The sequence below is a fragment of the Arachis hypogaea genome, chromosome 12 (genome assembly GCF_003086295.3).
Source record: "Arachis hypogaea cultivar Tifrunner chromosome 12, arahy.Tifrunner.gnm2.J5K5, whole genome shotgun sequence".
NCBI classification, from domain to species: Eukaryota; Viridiplantae; Streptophyta; class Magnoliopsida; order Fabales; family Fabaceae; genus Arachis; species Arachis hypogaea.
This window is the reverse complement of record NC_092047.1, coordinates 24,325,559-24,343,445: the sequence shown is the minus strand read 5'-3', so window position 1 is coordinate 24,343,445 and position 17,887 is coordinate 24,325,559. Positions and strand designations below refer to the sequence as shown.

Below are 17,887 nucleotides of genomic sequence, written 5' to 3'. Positions count from 1 at the left end.
AAATTTATATTAATAAAAACTAAAACTCCTATAATTCTCTCTGGGAAAATGCATATCTAATGCATCGTAAAGAGTGGAGCTTGACTGAATCGATGATCCACAATCTAAAAGGTTCAACTACAAAAGACATAATTAATCGTATATTAGCAAATGCACAAATGAATTTTTACCTAATCGAAAGCAAGTCAATTTTACCTCACTTGGAGCTGTCTTTTTCTTTTTCTTTGTGGCATTTGAGATCTTTTTTTCCAGGTTTGATCCAAGTCTGTTCTTGGGCCGACCTCTTGTTTTGACGCGTGGCGGGATTTGAAGGTCGTTCACCTCGCTCAATGTCACTTCTTCGTGGGATAATAAACTTTTTTCTTTGCTTCTCTCTTGATATTCTTGCGTCTCCGCCATGACCTTGTCAAACGCTCGGTGCAGAATTCCGGTCAACTCCTCGGACTCAGATGCAAATTCGCATATATTGTACGATCGAAACAGCAATTCGTCGAATCTCTTACTTCTTGGCTCCAATAGAGGCTCATCTTGGCTGCTCTTGATGTGTGTGCCTCCTCTTTATGTTCTTGCTCCAGCGTTCCAATATGTATTTCGGTGCAACGTTATCCACTCGCTCAAAGCTTAGGACGCTCAGGGAATGGCGTCACAAATATGCCTCTTGACTCGAACAGCAAGCACTGGCACTTTACCTCTCATGATACTGCGTCGTACGTGACCAAAAACTTGTTGAATGTCGAGTTAGAAACCTACTCTACGACTTCGTATGAAACCTAGGGTGGAATGCATTGATCTTGTGATACAGCTCACTTTACCTCTGAATTGTGCTTGAACTTCCCTGAACTTCTTGTGGGTATACACGTGTTGAAACTAGGCCTCTATTGCTAATTTTGTTGCACAAGGTATTACGGTGTGAAAATCTGCAGCATCGAATTCTCTCTCTGTTTTCTCTCTGCTTGCTAGGCAATTGTCGTATTGCTTCACGAATTGTCTCAAGAAGCTGTTACGTGTAATGAACTTGTTGAAAAATGAATGCATGCTCTCGCTCCTTTGTGTGCTTCTCATCCCGGCCCAGAAGTGGTGATCCAAGTAAACTGAAATCCATATATGCCAATCCTTGTATAGCTCTGCATAACAAACAAAACCAATATGGTGTGGTGAACCGAGAACAATGCATGTTTTGAAAAAAAAAGGTATGGGCATGAAAATAATTCGAATTGAAACCTCGGTTACCTGACAGCCACTTGTTGCCTTCAAGGCCGTACTTTGTGATGAAATCGTTCCAGTTTCTATCAAATACGTCTTTTGTGTATGAGTTTCAAACAACATAGCTCATCTCTTGATTAATTTTGTCGTGTTGCTTGTAGCCGTTTAGTTTGTTTGGGATATTCTTCATGATGTGTCAGATGCACCACCGGTGAATTGTTGTTGGCATGCACAGCTCAATTGCCCTTTGAATCGATGCGCATTGATCGGTAAGAATGCCTTTTGGTGCCTTCCCTCCCATACAACGTAGCCAACACTCAAATAGCCATTTGAATGATTGGAAGTCCTCATTTTTCATCAGTGCGCATCCGAGAAGTGTCGACTGGCCGTGGTGATTCACGCCCATAAAAGAACCTAAAACCAAATTGTACCTGCATAAATAAGCACACCCAGACCGTGGTGAACCGAAAGATGTACACGCACTGAACATGAAAATATATGTGACTGAACGAAATACCTGTTTGTGTTATAGGTGGTGTCGAATGAAATCACGTCTCCAAAATACTCAAATACGGCCCTGCTTCTTACATCGGCCCAGAATGCATCTTTAATGCAGTGATGGCCTTCAAGGTTGAGCTCAAAGAAGAAATTTTGGTTCTTCTCTTTCATTCTTAGTAGGTACTTCCCAAATTCTTTGGCATCGTCTTCTTCAAAAATATTTCGTGCTTCCCTTGTGATGTAATTCCTCACATCTTTTTCTATAAAACTTAATTCACGGTGGCTGCCAGCTGTTGCCACAAATGATTGGTAAATTTTGCTCGGTCTGATTCCAGCTTCCTTGTGGGTTTCGATGGTGCGACGCACAAACATGCTAAGCTCCCTGTGTTGTTTGAGCATCTCTGCCCGGTCTGGACAGCAAGGATGTGAGTGATTTAGAACAACTTTGGAAATTGTCCAAAGACCGACGTCCTTCATTATGTGTACATAAAGCCTGGCTAGACAGTTTAACCCGGCTGAGGGGTTTATCTTTAGAGTTGGAGATATCTTGGATTTCCATCTCCCCTCTCTAGTACATACGATTAGTTGATTCTTAATTTTATCTCCATCCCGAGTCATGTTCTTTATTTTGGTAGAAAAACCGGCAAGTTTGGAATAATGTTTATAGAACTTTGCAGCTTCTTCTAGTGTCTTAAAAATCATCCCCACCTTTGGGACAAATTTTTCATCCACAACACAGTTGGTATGCACGGTGAACCGAAAACGTCATTACGGTGAAACAATTATTTAGTACTCAGTGAATAAAACATAATACAATATATATGTTCCTCTAATCTTTTTTACATACTCCTTTCTACATACCGAGCCGAACACGTACTCATGGTGAAACAACTTTATAGTACTGAGTGGACAAGTACTGAGTGAGCGAAACATAATCCAGTGTATTAAAATAAATTCAAACTCCTCTATGCTTACCGAACCGAACAGATACTCACAGTGAAATAATTGTATAGTACTTAGTGAACGAAACATAATGCATTATACAAAAGCAAATTCGAAACACCTCTGTCTACAATTTAGATATTATCAATTCAATTCAATTCAATTCAAAGTCAAAAACACCTACGTCCATTGAATTCAATTTAAATAAAATTAACAATCGCATTCCATTCAATTCGATTCAAAATTAAACAATCCAAACCTCATCAGCATGATTCATTTCAGAAGAATAAACCAGATCGTTCTCATTCAACTTATTTGAAGTTGAATAATTCATTGATTCCATTCAGAATTGTAAATTGAAGAAGAAAACGAAGAAGAAAAAGAACGACGAAGAAGAAGAAAACGCGAACAGTGAAGAACGACGAAGCTTATTAGGTTGAAGAACGAAAACGCGAGAAGAGATTTACGTTGAAAAAGATTTATCACGCAGTAGGTTGAAGCAGAATGTTTACGTTGAGAAAGGTTTATCACGCAGTATAAGGTTTACGTTATATGAGGCGCGTGTATAACAAATGACTGAGGGAGGGAGGAATGCGCATGCTGAGGAAGTTACTTGGATAACTTGGATAAAAAAATCACATGGATGTAGAGCTTTTCTAATAATAATATACTGCCGCAGTCATGAAAAAAAATTTAAATCGACGTTTCTTCTGTTTTTTTTTTAAGAAATTATATTTTGCTTATTGTATTTCTATTTTCTAATTCAAATATTAATGTTGCTATGGTGCACTGTAATTTAGATATATTAATTTTAAGAATTTAATTTTCGTTCATTATTATTTTATTAGTGTAAAAGAAGAATAAATGTCCAAATTAATTTTTAAGAAATTTTAGATTATTCTCAACAAATTTTTATTTTCAAAAGTCCTTAAGAATTATTTCTATTGGATAGGTTAATCTTTGCATCATTTTAAAGGCAAACTAATTTGTTTTAGAGTGTATTCTTTGAAAATCTAATTATTTTATAATATAATTTATTAGGAATTTATTTGTCCAACACGCATGTAGAAAAATTGATTCAAAGCGACTGAGGGATCAATTTGTCCAATGAGAATAATTCTCAAGGACTTTTAGAAAATATAAATTTGTCAGAGACTAAAGTGTTGAATAAAAAATTCTACAGGAACAAATGAGTATTTACTCGTAAAAGAGTTACCATAGAGCTTAAATCTTATCTCTTCTCATCCATTATTAATCCTAAATAAAAGTTACTAATTTTTAAATTTATTATTTAAAATATAATCCAAATTTGGGGTGGCAACACGTACCCTACCCGCGGATTTTCAAGCTGACCTCATCTAGTCAGGTAGGGTTATCAACCCGATCCGCAGCGGATAGGGTAGGGTGTAGGTATAGTTCTCGTGCAGGTCGGGTAGGATGAGGGTTCAGTCTCAACCCTACTCGACCAACTCGCACCCTATATATGTACATGTTATATACTTATATAAAAATATGTCTTAAGTGGATGTTGAACCAAAAATCTCTCACTAAATACAAAAGATTCTTAGCCACTAAAAAAAAATTATTAACTAGTAATTTAATACTTTTTCTTTTTTACATAAAAGTCAGTTCTATTTTAAATTATTATCAAATTATATAATAATGTTGTATATTTTTTATAACCTGGGAGTTGGATCGGGTATCCGCGAATTAAAAACGGATAGGATTAGAATTGGGATATTCTCGACCCACAAATAAAATAAGATTGAATTTATATAAAAATTTCAACTTACAAATCGGGTTAAAGTTGGTTATAAACCCTACCCTTGTATACTCATTGCCATCCCTGATCCAAACGCAAACATGATTCAACTACTTTATAAAATTTTTACACTTTGTATTAAAATTAAACTCTAAAGCGATTTATTCTATATCACATGTGCCTAATATTTTTATCACTAAAAAACATACATAAACATAACACGTGAATTAGTGAATAGATCAATTATTATCATTTGGATTGTTTTATCGGTTGAGAGGGAACATCAAGATGACGTGAAGATAACAAGCTCTTATCTCCGAGAAAGAAGAGTCTGTAATTGATTTGTTTGTTCATTTATGATTTTGACATATTCACATGTTCATGTTTTTTCTCTTTTAGACTCAAGCTTCTCCTAATTCCTAATTCTTTCACGTGAATCTCACTTTCATTTCATTTCCCTCACTCTCTCTTTCTCTCTTCTCATATCACTTTTCTTCCTTGTCTTACATTTCCATGGCTACACAGGGAAAAGTAATCACCTGCAAAGGTATATCTATATATATCTTTTCTCCTTTTCACGTGAATTGTGATTCATTTTTCTGTTGTTTATACATGAATGAATTGAAATGAATGAGCGAAACATGATTTAATTGTTGTTGTTGTTTGTGAAGCTGCTGTGGCTTGGGAACCAAACAAGCCATTGAGTGTTGAGGATGTTGACGTGGCACCACCGCAGGCTGGAGAGGTCAGAATCAAAATTCTCTACTCTGCTCTCTGTCACACAGATGCTTATACTTGGAGTGGCAAGGTATCACTATCTTTTCATTTTATCTCAAATTCTTGTTACTTTGGTATCTAATTACTCACTCATTCTTGAATTAAGTGTATCTTTCACTCTTTCGATTCATCGAAATTTTGATGCTGTGTCTAGATACATTAACTTTTTAACGGATCAAAAAGTTAAAAGGGACAGTTAATTTGAGAAGGAGGGACTAGTTGCTTTTTGGTTTTCTTTTTTTTTTTTTTTTTATTTTATGGGATCTGATGTATGTACAGTCAATGGTGAACAAATTAGGAAAAAAGTTTCTCTTTATCTCTATTTTGTTTAGATTAATTTTGATGTATTGTTAATATATTACAATGATTGATATGAGTTGTGACTTTACTATGCATTGCAACAAGTTTATAATATCTATGATGCATGTAAGTTAACCTACCGTTTTGACTGAACATAATGGTGCCCTTTGATTCAAGTAGGTGAACTCATTTAGTGGGTAAGGGCATTGGTGGTGTTTGTTGTATTTGCTCTGATAGAATGTTATAGTATGATTGGTTCATGTGTGTGTGTTGAAACTTGTTGAGAGGTACCAGAATCAATTTTCGGGGAGGAATATTAATTTTGGTGATATTCTATTACTTCTATCCAAAATTCTAGGAGAAATGAAACTTTTTTACTCTATCAGAATCACTTTTACCCTAAAATCTATTCTACCTAAATCAATTAATTGCTTTTGCAGGATCCAGAAGGTCTATTCCCCTGTATACTTGGTCATGAGGCTGCTGGGTATGCAGAGATTTATTTGGATTAGAATACATTTTAAGCTACATGATTAGAATTAAAAGCATAAACATTGGAATGCTTAATTGTTGTTAATAGAAGTTCTACGTTTTGGTATAGGATTGTGGAAAGTGTTGGCGAAGGTGTTACTTCAGTTCAGCCTGGTGATCATGTCATACCCTGCTACCAAGCTGAATGTGGAGACTGCAAGTTCTGCAAATCCGGCAAAACAAACCTCTGTGGCAAGGTCCGTTCGGCCACCGGAGTCGGCGTCATGCTGAGCGATCGCAAGAGTCGTTTCTCCGTCAATGGAAAGCCTATCTATCATTTCATGGGAACTTCCACATTTAGTCAATACACTGTTGTTCATGATGTTAGTGTGGCTAAGATTGATCCCAATGCACCTTTGGATAAAGTTTGTCTTCTTGGATGTGGGGTTCCAACTGGTAAGTTAGTTATATCCTCTATGGAATTTGTATTGAGATCTTGCAACTTTTAGCATATCCTTAAAGTGCATTATCTGTGAGTAGTATAAGCTGCAACTAGTTTCATCTTGATGCATGTTGAACTACACAGATTCCTGATCATAATGGTTGCAGAATAAAATCTAGATTGTCCCACAGAATAAAACGCTTCGAAATATATCTTGAGAAGCTCTTTAGAGTGATAGCACAAGTGGCTTTAGAGGCTATTAACACCTTTGATCCCTTTGGATCCTTTTTAAAGAGGCTGCTGCTGCAATAAAGGCCTTTATTAGTATTCTGCTCTTAAAAGAGTGAAGGACAGATCTTAGAACCTAAAATTCTACCAACCCTCTCGTAGATAATTATAACAAATTCCTCTTTTGTTGCCATACAAATACATTTCATCGCTAGCATAACCTTGTTTGTAAATATTAAACAGTGAAATGCTATACAAGACTTACTCCATATTCTTCACTTAATTATCCTTATATGACTATTATTCAACACATAAATATTTTGTTTGATATCTTAAAACAATGTTTTCAGTCTTATCCTTTATCTCCCTCTCTTTTGAAATTGTATACGAACCAAGAAGGCTTTGAAGATCATATTTGGGATTGATTTTTCGTCATATCCTTTGTTAAGCAAATATTTCGGTTCCTATTATCTTGTCAATGTCCCCTATTGAGAATTCTGCTTTGAAATTATGTTTGGTTGACAATAATTTGTGGAATTTGATGCAGTGTGATGGCTTTTCTTATTAAACTTATGTTGGATTTTTATAGTTTATGCTTAATTCACATTTTGAATTTGATTAATTTGGTAAATTTAGGCCTTGGAGCTGTTTGGAACACAGCAAAGGTGGAAGCAGGTTCAATTGTTGCTGTTTTTGGCCTTGGAACTGTTGGTCTTGCTGTAAGTTTCCAAAAAGACAATATTAGATTTTGCAGTGTCTCCATCAAGCTTCTATATATTATGACTCACAATTATACTTGATAGGTTGCGGAGGGTGCAAAAGCTGCCGGTGCATCACGGATTATTGGCATAGATATCGATCGCAATAAGTTTGAAAGAGGTACATACTACATAATAAAAAATTGCTTGACGTGATTTTCACAAAATCTGCCTGTTGTTGTAGAGTGATCTGGTTTTGATATCTCCATATTGTTTGACAAATATGTTTCCAACTTTTGTGTCTTCACATATAACCTGGTGTCTGACAGTACAATTGAAACAAAATTTTAGGCCATCTGACAAAGGACGAAAAGTAAATAATTCCATCCCCCCCCCCCCTTTCCCCTGCATCCCCCTTCGCACACGAGTCTACGCAAAAGAATTTCATTTTCAAATTGGAATCTATGGCCATTATATGAGTGATATAATTTCTCTATTGGTTTGTATTATATTTTATTGGTTTATTCCTTCTTTTGTAATAGTTGTAGACTCAGTATAAGAATCATATTTTTCAATTTGTAAATCATTTGATAATTTTTTGAGTCGTGAATCAACCATTTCGTATCGTATGATTCAGAAACAAATTAATAAAATATAGAAATAGTAAAATGACATATGTAGATCATAAAGAAAACAATTAAGAAGTATAAGTTATGTTCAATAAATACAACAAAAGTCTAGTAATGTATTAATAAAACTTCAAATTCTTTTGCTTGCTCTGAGTTCTGGTTCTATTCAGTTTCTATTTGAGAAAGGACACGATGAAGATAGTGTTCATCTTATAAGTTTCTTACTGTTATTGAACTTGTTATAGTTTTTACTTTGCAGCAAAGAATTTTGGAGTCACAGAGTTTATCAATCCAAAGGAGCATGAAAAGCCAATTCAGCAGGTCATAGCTGATCTCACAGATGGTGGAGTTGATTACAGCTTTGAGTGCATTGGAAATGTCTCGGTGATGAGAGCTGCTTTGGAATGCTGCCATAAAGTGAGTGCTGCTAATACCTCATTGTTAGTTGCATTGTTCATATAATCACATTATGGCCACTGTAAACAAGAAAAAAAAATAACTGTTAATGTTTGGTTCTGCATTTGTAGAATTGGTTCTAGGTGAATGAATTCCGGCAGAACTGATTTTAATGTAAAGTGATTTGTGTTTGATAGTTCCTCTAGAAGTGATTTTGAAAGAGAGAAGAAAGTTTTACATGTTTCATTGTATGTCAATGATACTATATGGATTGGATGATACCATAGTATTCCATTATAAATTATGTTTACATTTAAGCCATAAGAAAACATATGTTTCTTGTTGAAAATTTCAGGGCTGGGGTACATCAGTAATTGTAGGTGTTGCAGCATCAGGTCAAGAAATATCGACTCGGCCCTTCCAGTTGGTGACCGGGCGAGTCTGGAAAGGAACAGCTTTCGGAGGCTTCAAGAGCAGGTCACAAGTACCTTGGCTTGTTGACAAGTACATGAAGAAGGTAAAAGGTTTTTTTAACTAGTGTCCTATTTTATGCATCAAAATCATTTAAACCAATATACTTGAAAATGTACAATGTGTTTTTAGTTTATGATATAGATATTAGTAAATAAATTACATTTCATACCTTACTATATTGATTGGTCTACACTTGTTTGCAGGAAATCAAGGTTGATGAGTACATTACACACAGTTTGAACCTTCCTGAGATTAACAAAGCATTTGACCTTTTGCATGAAGGAGGGTGTCTCCGTTGTGTTCTTGCATTGCATGTATGAATTGAGGTGTTATGCTGATTTCTGTGTTTTTTCATGAGTGTAAAATTTGTAAGATCATTTTCATGGCTTTTTAATAATAAATTTAAAATATGAATTGTATCTTCATTTATCTCTTTTCGAACTTGTATTATTTCATCAAGAAGCCTTTGCAATGTTAATGATATCGTTACAACGAAAATCCTTTTGCACATGATACAAAGTTCATCACACACTACATATAATTTTCTTTTCACTTTTCTTTTCTTTACAAAAAAATGACATGTTTTGTACTGGTCTCGATTATAAAAATAGCTATATGTTATTTGTATTCATTTTGTTTAAGATATTGGGGTTACGTATACTGTCTGAGCAAATATTTGTATTCATTTTATTTAATATAATTGTTGCATATACTTTCATGAGCAAATAACTATTTTACACTTTTAAAAGATTACAATTTAGGCAAAAGACTCTAAAAGACTAGAATGATAAAATCACATTCTAAAGATATGATCTATTTGACAAAATGAACCAAACATCTATAAGTACATAGATAAATTGACTGAACATTTGATTTGGTTTGTCAAATGAAACATATTTTTAGGATCATTTTATCATTTACATTTTTTGAGGTTTATTTTATCAAAATAATCATTTTTAAGAAGTCAAAATGATTTCACTCTTATTTTTTTCGGTGGTATGTAGAAATGTAGAATGCACTTGAGAATTAAGATGAGTGGCAGTGTGGCACATCCCATCTAAATTAAAAAAAAAAAGATATATGAAATTGGTGTACGAAACAAAATAAATATACAACAATGTGTTAGTTATCATTATCATCATCACCTATCCAGAGAGATATCCGACATCCAAGTTGCTTTAATCAATACAATAATTATATAGGGCCCCAAGAAGCTCTGGCAATTTATATTTTGGGATATACTTCCATTTTATATACAAAATAAATTAATATTATCTAGAACTCAATGGATTCCAACTAATATGCTTTATTGCTATCGTCTCATTTGTATATTTATGAAGAAGTCCCTCTCCAAAGACACTATTTTTTAAAACCATAAAACACATTATGCATATTGGATCGTGGACCAACATTAACAATTTGTAAAATAAAGATGGTAAAAACAAAATAAGAGAGAAAATAAGATGATTCTATTATTAATACTTTCTTATAGGTATTTCTCAATACAAATATTTAGAATGTATAAACACACTCTTTATAGTAATGTACTCGCTATAACAATAACTGATTCTCAATTTAGAAGCAAAACTCACTTCTTTCTCGTCTAAGCCATAGTATATGCTGCTTCAGCTTGATGTGTCCTTGAATTGTGAAAAGAACCAACAGCAAGTATCCACTTTCGATATAAAATAAAAAATTTCATGGCACTAAACCACTTGAACTCATGAACTAAGTTCACAATAAAGACAACATTAGATAAATACAACGCATTTGATTAACTAATCTCATGAAATTTTCTAACATTTATATTTTCTAAGTTAGTCCTTGTTCAAGTACAAAGATACATTAAAAGATCATTCAAAACTTTATAAACTAGTCCTCTTCTGTTCTAAAAATAAAAAGTTTAATGAGAAGTATGAGTCAACTAAACAGTAGATCAAGTAAAATTAAGAATGCGTTTTGCAGAATCCAGTGTGTTAAGTAGTAGCATAGCAACAGTCATAGGTCCAACCCCTCCGGGGACAGGGGTAATAATGGAAGCAACCCTAACAGCTTCTTCAAAGCATACATCACCAACAAGACGGTAACCGTCCTCATAGCTAGGATCCTGCAACACTTTAGCTTTGTAAGATACTCAGTGATGAATCCAAAAAATTTTGTCTAGTGGGAAACAAATATATATCGCATAACAAAATAAATTTCATAGTAATCTATTATTAATATATAAAAGTAGATATATAAGTTTACCCACATTACTTCTAAGACATGTTTCTCCTCCTACTAATGCCATGTCAACAATGTCGCTTACTTGGCAAAAATTTTAGAATCAACCACTCAATTTTTGCCAAATCACCTATTATTTCCAAATCAGCAAAAAAAATAAACTACACAAAAAATAAAAAACACCGATAATTAGAAATTAACCTACAAAGACATTGAATACATATCCCTATATTTATTATATCTTACGTTATAAACAATACGATAAGTTTATAACCCCCAATGATTAATTTCTATAAATAACTCATTAAATGTAATAAACATCCATATTACAAATGTCATAATAATATTATTAATCATAATAAATTTTATGTTACAAAAATTCAAATTTCATACTATTTGACCTAAATTTATTTCCGAACTACACAACATCTCAAACTTACTCAATGAAACATCATTCTTTGGACAATATTACCAAACAAACAGACAATTGGTGTATCAAAGTTTGCGTGGTTCGTCTATGAAAAACATTAACAACCACAACATCCAACAATAAGGTAACCCTATATACTTTTCATAATTTCATCTATCAAATTATTAGTTACTAACCCAATACTTATTTCAGATCAAAGTGCTACAACAATTTTTGTACTATTTGATAGTGAAGAAAAAAAAGTATTGGGCACAACTGCTTCAAATCTAATGACACTTCAGAAAAGTAATGACATTGAAACACCGCCCCAATTGAGAAATTTGTGCAACCTTACACTTATATTTGAAGTCAAAGTAAATGATTTGAATCTCAAAAAAGATTGTCAAAGACATTTGTTCGAACAAAAATCAACACCCATTACAACAAATAAAACAGGTAATACTCCAGAAAAAATTCACTTATTCAAGACATCATTTTTGTTTCTAATTTAAATTATTCATTGATTATAGGAACCAACTTCGCCAACACTAATATCATCAGACAAAGATCACATATCCATCAAGAGATTAAGGGAGAAAGAAAATCATACAAATTCAAGACACATCTTCGGAAGAAGAACATACATGCAAAGATGGAACAAACAACACAATAGAAAGTGCATACAACTCAACAATTCATAAAAAACATGCCTTCACAAGAATCTACGACAGAAAGAAGAAAGCAACTCTAACAACAACCAATAAAGAAAAAGAAAGACGAGCACTACATAAGAAGACTAAGTCCATCAACAAAAGCAAATGCAAAAATCAAACCATCAAATAAAAATGTCACTTTGTACAATTCTAACATTCAAATCTTTTGTACTACAAATTATTTTAATTAAAACACCTTTCAAATTTAACTTTAGTTTACACATTTAATTTAATTCTACAAAACATAGCAATTTTTAATATTTATTATATACTATCATTAATTTATCGTCCCGCACATCGCGCGGGTCTCATTCTAGTTTAATATAATGGGGGCAAATTTAATAACATAATGGGGGTAAATAAATATTATTACTATATACTACTCACAAATTTTTTGAATTCTAGTGGGGGCACTTGCTCCCACAACATTATATATACATCCGTCACTGCGTGATCATTAATCTGTTGGGTTTTTCCTGTATCTCGTTAAAATTATAGAATAATGATACGCTTTTGTTATTTGTGGTAAAATCTGCCATTTGTAATGTTAACCAAAGTTATTAATTTTTAAGATTTACAAAATTTGTGATCAAATCTCAACTACTGATTATATAAAGGATACCAGCGTCCTTGTACCGTAACAAAGATAAGATTGTGCATTAAGCCATGGAAACAATTAAAAATTTAAAATGTCTTCACCTAACAACTTATTACTTTTTTAGAAAAGATTGTTGAAGTTTTCATGACAAGTTGGTCAATTGAAACTTTTGAATGCAGCAGCTGAAATATGAGAAGTTATTTGATGGGGATTACTAACTCACCTCAACAGGAGTTGTGCCGACATCAATCACAACTGCACCAGGTTTTATCCAGTCGCCACGCACCAAATTCGGCAGTCCAGCAGCTGAAACTACAATGTCAGCTTCACAAGTGACCTGTTTCGAGTTTTCTGTAAATGCATGTACAACGGTGACTGTGGCATGGTGTCTCTGCCAGCAAAGAAGATGATATCATTATGTACAAGAAGATGAACTAAAGAAGCCACCATGATCGATTCAGACATTCAACTGAAATAGATTCTTACCTGCAATAACAAGGATGTCGGCAAACCAACAATATTACTTCTTCCGATTACTACAGCTTTCTTCCCCGTAATCTCCACACCAGCTCTAAGCAATAATTCAATGCAGCCTTTTGGAGTACATGGAGTAAATAGTGGCTCCCTTCCTGCTATTGCGAGATTCCCCATATTAAGGGGATGAAAGCCATCGACATCTTTCTCAAGGCATACAGCATCCAAAACTTTTTCCTCATCTAGATGCTGTACTAAACATTATTGCAACAAGTTAACAACAGAAACTCTAGAAAATTCTAGACATCTCTTCTAATCCTCAATTGTTTTAACTATTTACTTTGAATGTACAGAAAAGACAAACAATAAAACAATATTTCACCTGTAAATGACTCCCAAACAACCAGATGAAGGTTACCATTGAATTATTAATTTATTGTATGATTAGAATTATATTTAACCAGATGAATGTTACCATTGAATTATTAATTATTATATGATCAGAATCAAATTTTCATAATGTTAATTAAAATTTGCATTATTTTACATAAAAGTGGCATCAAATAAACTAAAGTTCCTACTTCATTTCCCATGATCAATTTTGACAATAGCATCAAATTCTGTTTCTGTACGTGCATACCATTAAGGATGTTTTGTTTTTAAGAAATTTGGGCTTGTATGATATATGAGGAAGTATCAGTGGGTTGGGTGCATTGTGATTTATTAATGCAATTTGGGTGGATAATGATATGTGGTAGTGGATAGTGGACACCTCAAGTTTGAGAACTAGAACTGAAGTTGGGTTAAGGCATATCTATGGTGATTGTTAGAACTGGTGCCAGCGAAGAAGGAAGTTAGAATAACGGGAAATTAATCCGTAATGGCTGAGGTTTCAATATCAAGCCCAAGCCTGAAATATGTACTTTATGTATTAACGATTAGGTATTAACAATGAAAATTTGCAATAATATACAGAAATAGGACGCTTGGGAATATAGGATCCCTTAGCCCTCCTAAATGGTCGGACACTGAAAACTACGGGTCATTTTGGCAATTGTTATTTCCAATCACCCAAAACAAACCAAATTCTGAGAATTCTTATTCTATGAATACTGCTTCAGCACAGAAGATAAATTCTTTTGACATCAACAAAGAAATGTACAAGAAGATCAAAGTGTAGCTAACTTATTGAAGTCAAAGATTCAGAAATTACTTTAGGTAGAGGAAGCTGCACAAGAATGCCATGAATTGATGGATCCTTGTTATATTGCATGACAGCATTATGAACTTCTGCTTCTGCACAATCAGTGGATAATTCAGTCACCATAGACCTGATTCCAACTTCTTCACAAGCCGTTACCTTATTGCGAACATAAATTTGAGATTCCCTTCTCTCGCCCACCAAAACTACAGCTAATCCAGGAACTTTTCCGAGGCATTTCTTCATTCTTCTTACCTCATCAGCTATTTTTGACTTGATTTCCATTGATATCAACTTTCCATCAAGCACCACAGCATTCTGTTCATTAACTGAGGCAGACATCAATTACAATGGGAAAATTGATAAATAAAGGGCAGAAGAAGAAGCAATATGAGCTACAAGAAGAAGTAAAGAATCACAAATTTTCAATCTATTCATATTTGCAGAATATTACCATCCTATAAAGAATAGATTGTTCATGTTGCTCCTTATTACAAAACACATAGCAAATTGCATTCAAAGTTTTGTTTCATTTCTTATCCCACTGTTATGTAAACTAGTCATAAAAAAATGGTTCAATGAGCTAGGAAAAATCCAATTTCAGCAAAAATGAGGAGTGCGTGAAAAAAAGGGAAGCAAAACAATGTAAGAAGAGATGAGTGGTGATGTTTAAGCTGAAATGTTTAAGATAAATTTTACTCCAAAACACCCATATTTTTCTCATTGAAGTAAAAAGTGCAAGAGATTAACGAATAGATAAAAATTAGGCCTTCGAAAGACATGGCATCCATCAAATCATCTAAATGCTAGAATTTAACATCCAAAGAAATAATGATAAATTCAATGTGAACCAAGTGAATAAGATACTTACAGCTTTTATGTACTTCTGGAATATTCTGACAATAAGACTTGGGAGTCCAGATATCACGTATGTCCAGAGAAGCAAGCGGTGGAGACAACAAAATTTGATCCAATTGATGATCAACTTTCAAGGTCTGTAGAGACCTTATCTTTTGTGGATGACATTTTCTTAGAAAATTATGCCATGTAACTGCCACTAACCCCATTTAATACTCGTCAAGTTGTCATAAACAACACTATCGTCTTCCTGAAACAACGTCATTCAAGATTTATTCTTCCTCTTTCTTTTTGACTCGTTTACACGAGGTTTGTCTCTGACAAAGTGTTTGGAAAGGTTAAATGTAATAGAATAGAACTATGATGCTTGGAATTCAATTTGGAATAATTATGAAAATGAATTAAATCCTATATTTTGATAAAATTTTACCCTTTTAAAAATAGAACATTAAATTTTAAATGCCTATCTGACTATCTCCATAGCTGAAGTCTGAAGAAAATGTATGCAACACAAAATCAACCAGAAAGATTTAAAATATGGTAAATAAATGATGACTCCCTTATACGAAAGCTTTCTTCAAAGATTATTTATCAAGTTTAACGTTAAGCAGTAAAATATATATTCCAGAGCACAAGAACGCATTAGCGCATGCATTATTATATATGAAATCTAGAATAATAGAGGTGTCAATAACATTTGAAGAGCTCAAACATCACTTTAGTGACTTCTAGTCCAGTCCAACCGCTTTGTTCTATCATTATCATTATTTTTTCTTTTAAATAGAAACACAACACAACAATGAAAAATAATTAAATTCTATAAAGAAAAAATAACCTCCGTAGGAACCTGGACATCAAACCTGAATAATCAAACACGAGTAGAAACGAATTTTATGACTATCTTATCTTAACAATGCTAAAACAAATAGACGCCAAAACAAATTTACAATTTTAACGCACCAAAAAAATTACGACCTCAATTAACTTTGGAATTCAACCAATTAGCAACAAATTGAGAGCAAATAACTAGGGATGAGAAAACTCACAGCAGCTGCAGCAGAAGGAGGCGTAGAACAGCAACAGCAAGAATGAAGAGTGAAGAGCAAAGATCCACACGCGAGGAAGGATTTTCCAATAAGGCAGTGTCATTTTACTTTTAAGTATAATAATTTTTCAAAATCAATATTTTTGGCATATCTAATTTTACAAGGGCGTTTTTAACCTTTTCAAAATGTATAATACCTTATTAGTATGTGTGTCTCAACTCTCAACTCTTTTATTAGGTTGTGCTTGGAGGGCAGGCTAAGACACAATTAGAATTTGGTTATTTTTACTTGATTGAATTCACTTATCCTTATTCTGTTAATTCCTCAAAAAATTAAAGATTAGTATAATAATTTTTCTTAAAATTCTAAATCAAAACTTTTTTTTAGGATCCTTTATAATAATAAAATATAAATATTAAAATAATATTGATTGACTATTTGATTCAATTTAAAAGTTTTAAGTTAGCAATTATTATTTTTAATGATTTTTTTTAAATGTAAATTAATTTTTTAGTATGAACCATCTTGTTAATTATTGTAAAAATCATAACAAGAAATAACATTAAGATTAAAAAAAAAAGATATATATGCTTAGTTTTATAATAGAATAATATCTACCATAATGTATTTTACATGCAATATTATAAGTAATCTATGTGTCATAAGCTAAATGTAAAATGACTTTGGTATTAACTTTATATATAAAATATAAATAGATGAGAAAGATTTTTGTATATTGGCAAATACATTTTCTAAAATTTCGTTTAATTTTAAATCCTAACTCACGTCTTTTCTTTCGCAAACAAAAATTTTCCTGTTAGACTATATTCGCATTTATTTTAATCGTATTTGATACTAATATATATATTTGGTATAAAGTGTATAAAATTAAATTTTGTTTTAATATCTTATTTGATTTAAGATAAATATAGATAAATCAGTAAATTTATTTAAATATTATTATTAATTAAAAAATAAATATAAAATTATTGTAAAATAAATAAGAAAGAGGTAATAAAATAAAATATAAATAGAAAAACACAACTATTAGTATTTACCAATACTATTATACTATAATATATTAATATTACACTAGTAGCATACAAAGAAGAAAGTAAAGAAGTGCTTTATATTGTAGTGTATATAAAAAAAAGAGAGAGGGAGAATATTTGTTTTTATTATTGCTGTCTCTCTCCCGAGGTTTTAGCCTCCTATTTATATACGTATAACATGTTTACATTTTCAACTTTTTTTAATGTTCCTTTAATGTACTTCATCCTTGAGAATATGAGCCCTACATAGGAAATGGGCATCCACATCCCATTCTTATCGCAACACTCCCTTTGGATGTCCATTTAGAAATATGCCTCGTTAAAATCTTACTAAAAAAAAACCCAATAGAAAAAAAAAAACTTTAGTGAAGGAAAAAGAGTATAATATTCTTGTGACGGAGACTGCCTCATTAAAAACCTTGTCAAGAAAAATCTAATGGGAAAAAACCTAACCAAGGAAAAAAGAGTACAGTCTCCCCCTCTTGTCGACATC

General features: G+C 32.8%; 2 protein-coding genes across 4 annotated transcripts; one reads left to right on the top strand and one right to left on the bottom strand.

Annotated features, from left to right (window-relative positions):
- The first annotated feature begins 4,488 nt into the window (after positions 1-4,488).
- On the top strand, positions 4,489-9,318 carry LOC112727170 (alcohol dehydrogenase class-3). Its single transcript, XM_025776839.2, has 9 exons — positions 4,489-4,952; positions 5,077-5,213; positions 5,923-5,969; positions 6,084-6,409; positions 7,260-7,342; positions 7,427-7,502; positions 8,210-8,367; positions 8,702-8,863; positions 9,024-9,318. Exons 1-9 carry the CDS (start codon positions 4,919-4,921, stop codon positions 9,138-9,140), a joined length of 1,140 nt encoding a protein of 379 aa, XP_025632624.1. The 5' UTR covers positions 4,489-4,918; the 3' UTR covers positions 9,141-9,318.
- A 1,271-nt stretch (positions 9,319-10,589) lies between these two features.
- Positions 10,590-16,597, bottom strand: LOC112727169 (bifunctional protein FolD 1, mitochondrial). Of its 3 annotated transcripts, XR_003812651.2 has the most exons (7): positions 16,343-16,597; positions 15,310-15,546; positions 14,451-14,767; positions 13,250-13,486; positions 12,987-13,154; positions 11,072-11,173; positions 10,590-10,927 (listed from the first exon to the last, which is right to left on the bottom strand). XR_003812651.2 is itself a non-coding variant. In XM_025776837.3 (6 exons), exons 2-6 carry the CDS (start codon positions 15,503-15,505, stop codon positions 10,757-10,759), a joined length of 1,089 nt encoding a protein of 362 aa, XP_025632622.1. In that variant the 5' UTR covers positions 15,506-15,546; positions 16,343-16,597; the 3' UTR covers positions 10,590-10,756. The 3 variants fall into 3 exon arrangements, 2 of the variants coding, with proteins under 2 accessions (XP_025632622.1, XP_025632623.1); XM_025776837.3 differs by lacking the exon at positions 11,072-11,173; XM_025776838.3 differs by lacking the exon at positions 11,072-11,173 and having other exon boundaries at positions 15,310-15,613; positions 16,343-16,475.
- Positions 16,598-17,887: the final 1,290 nt, after the last annotated feature.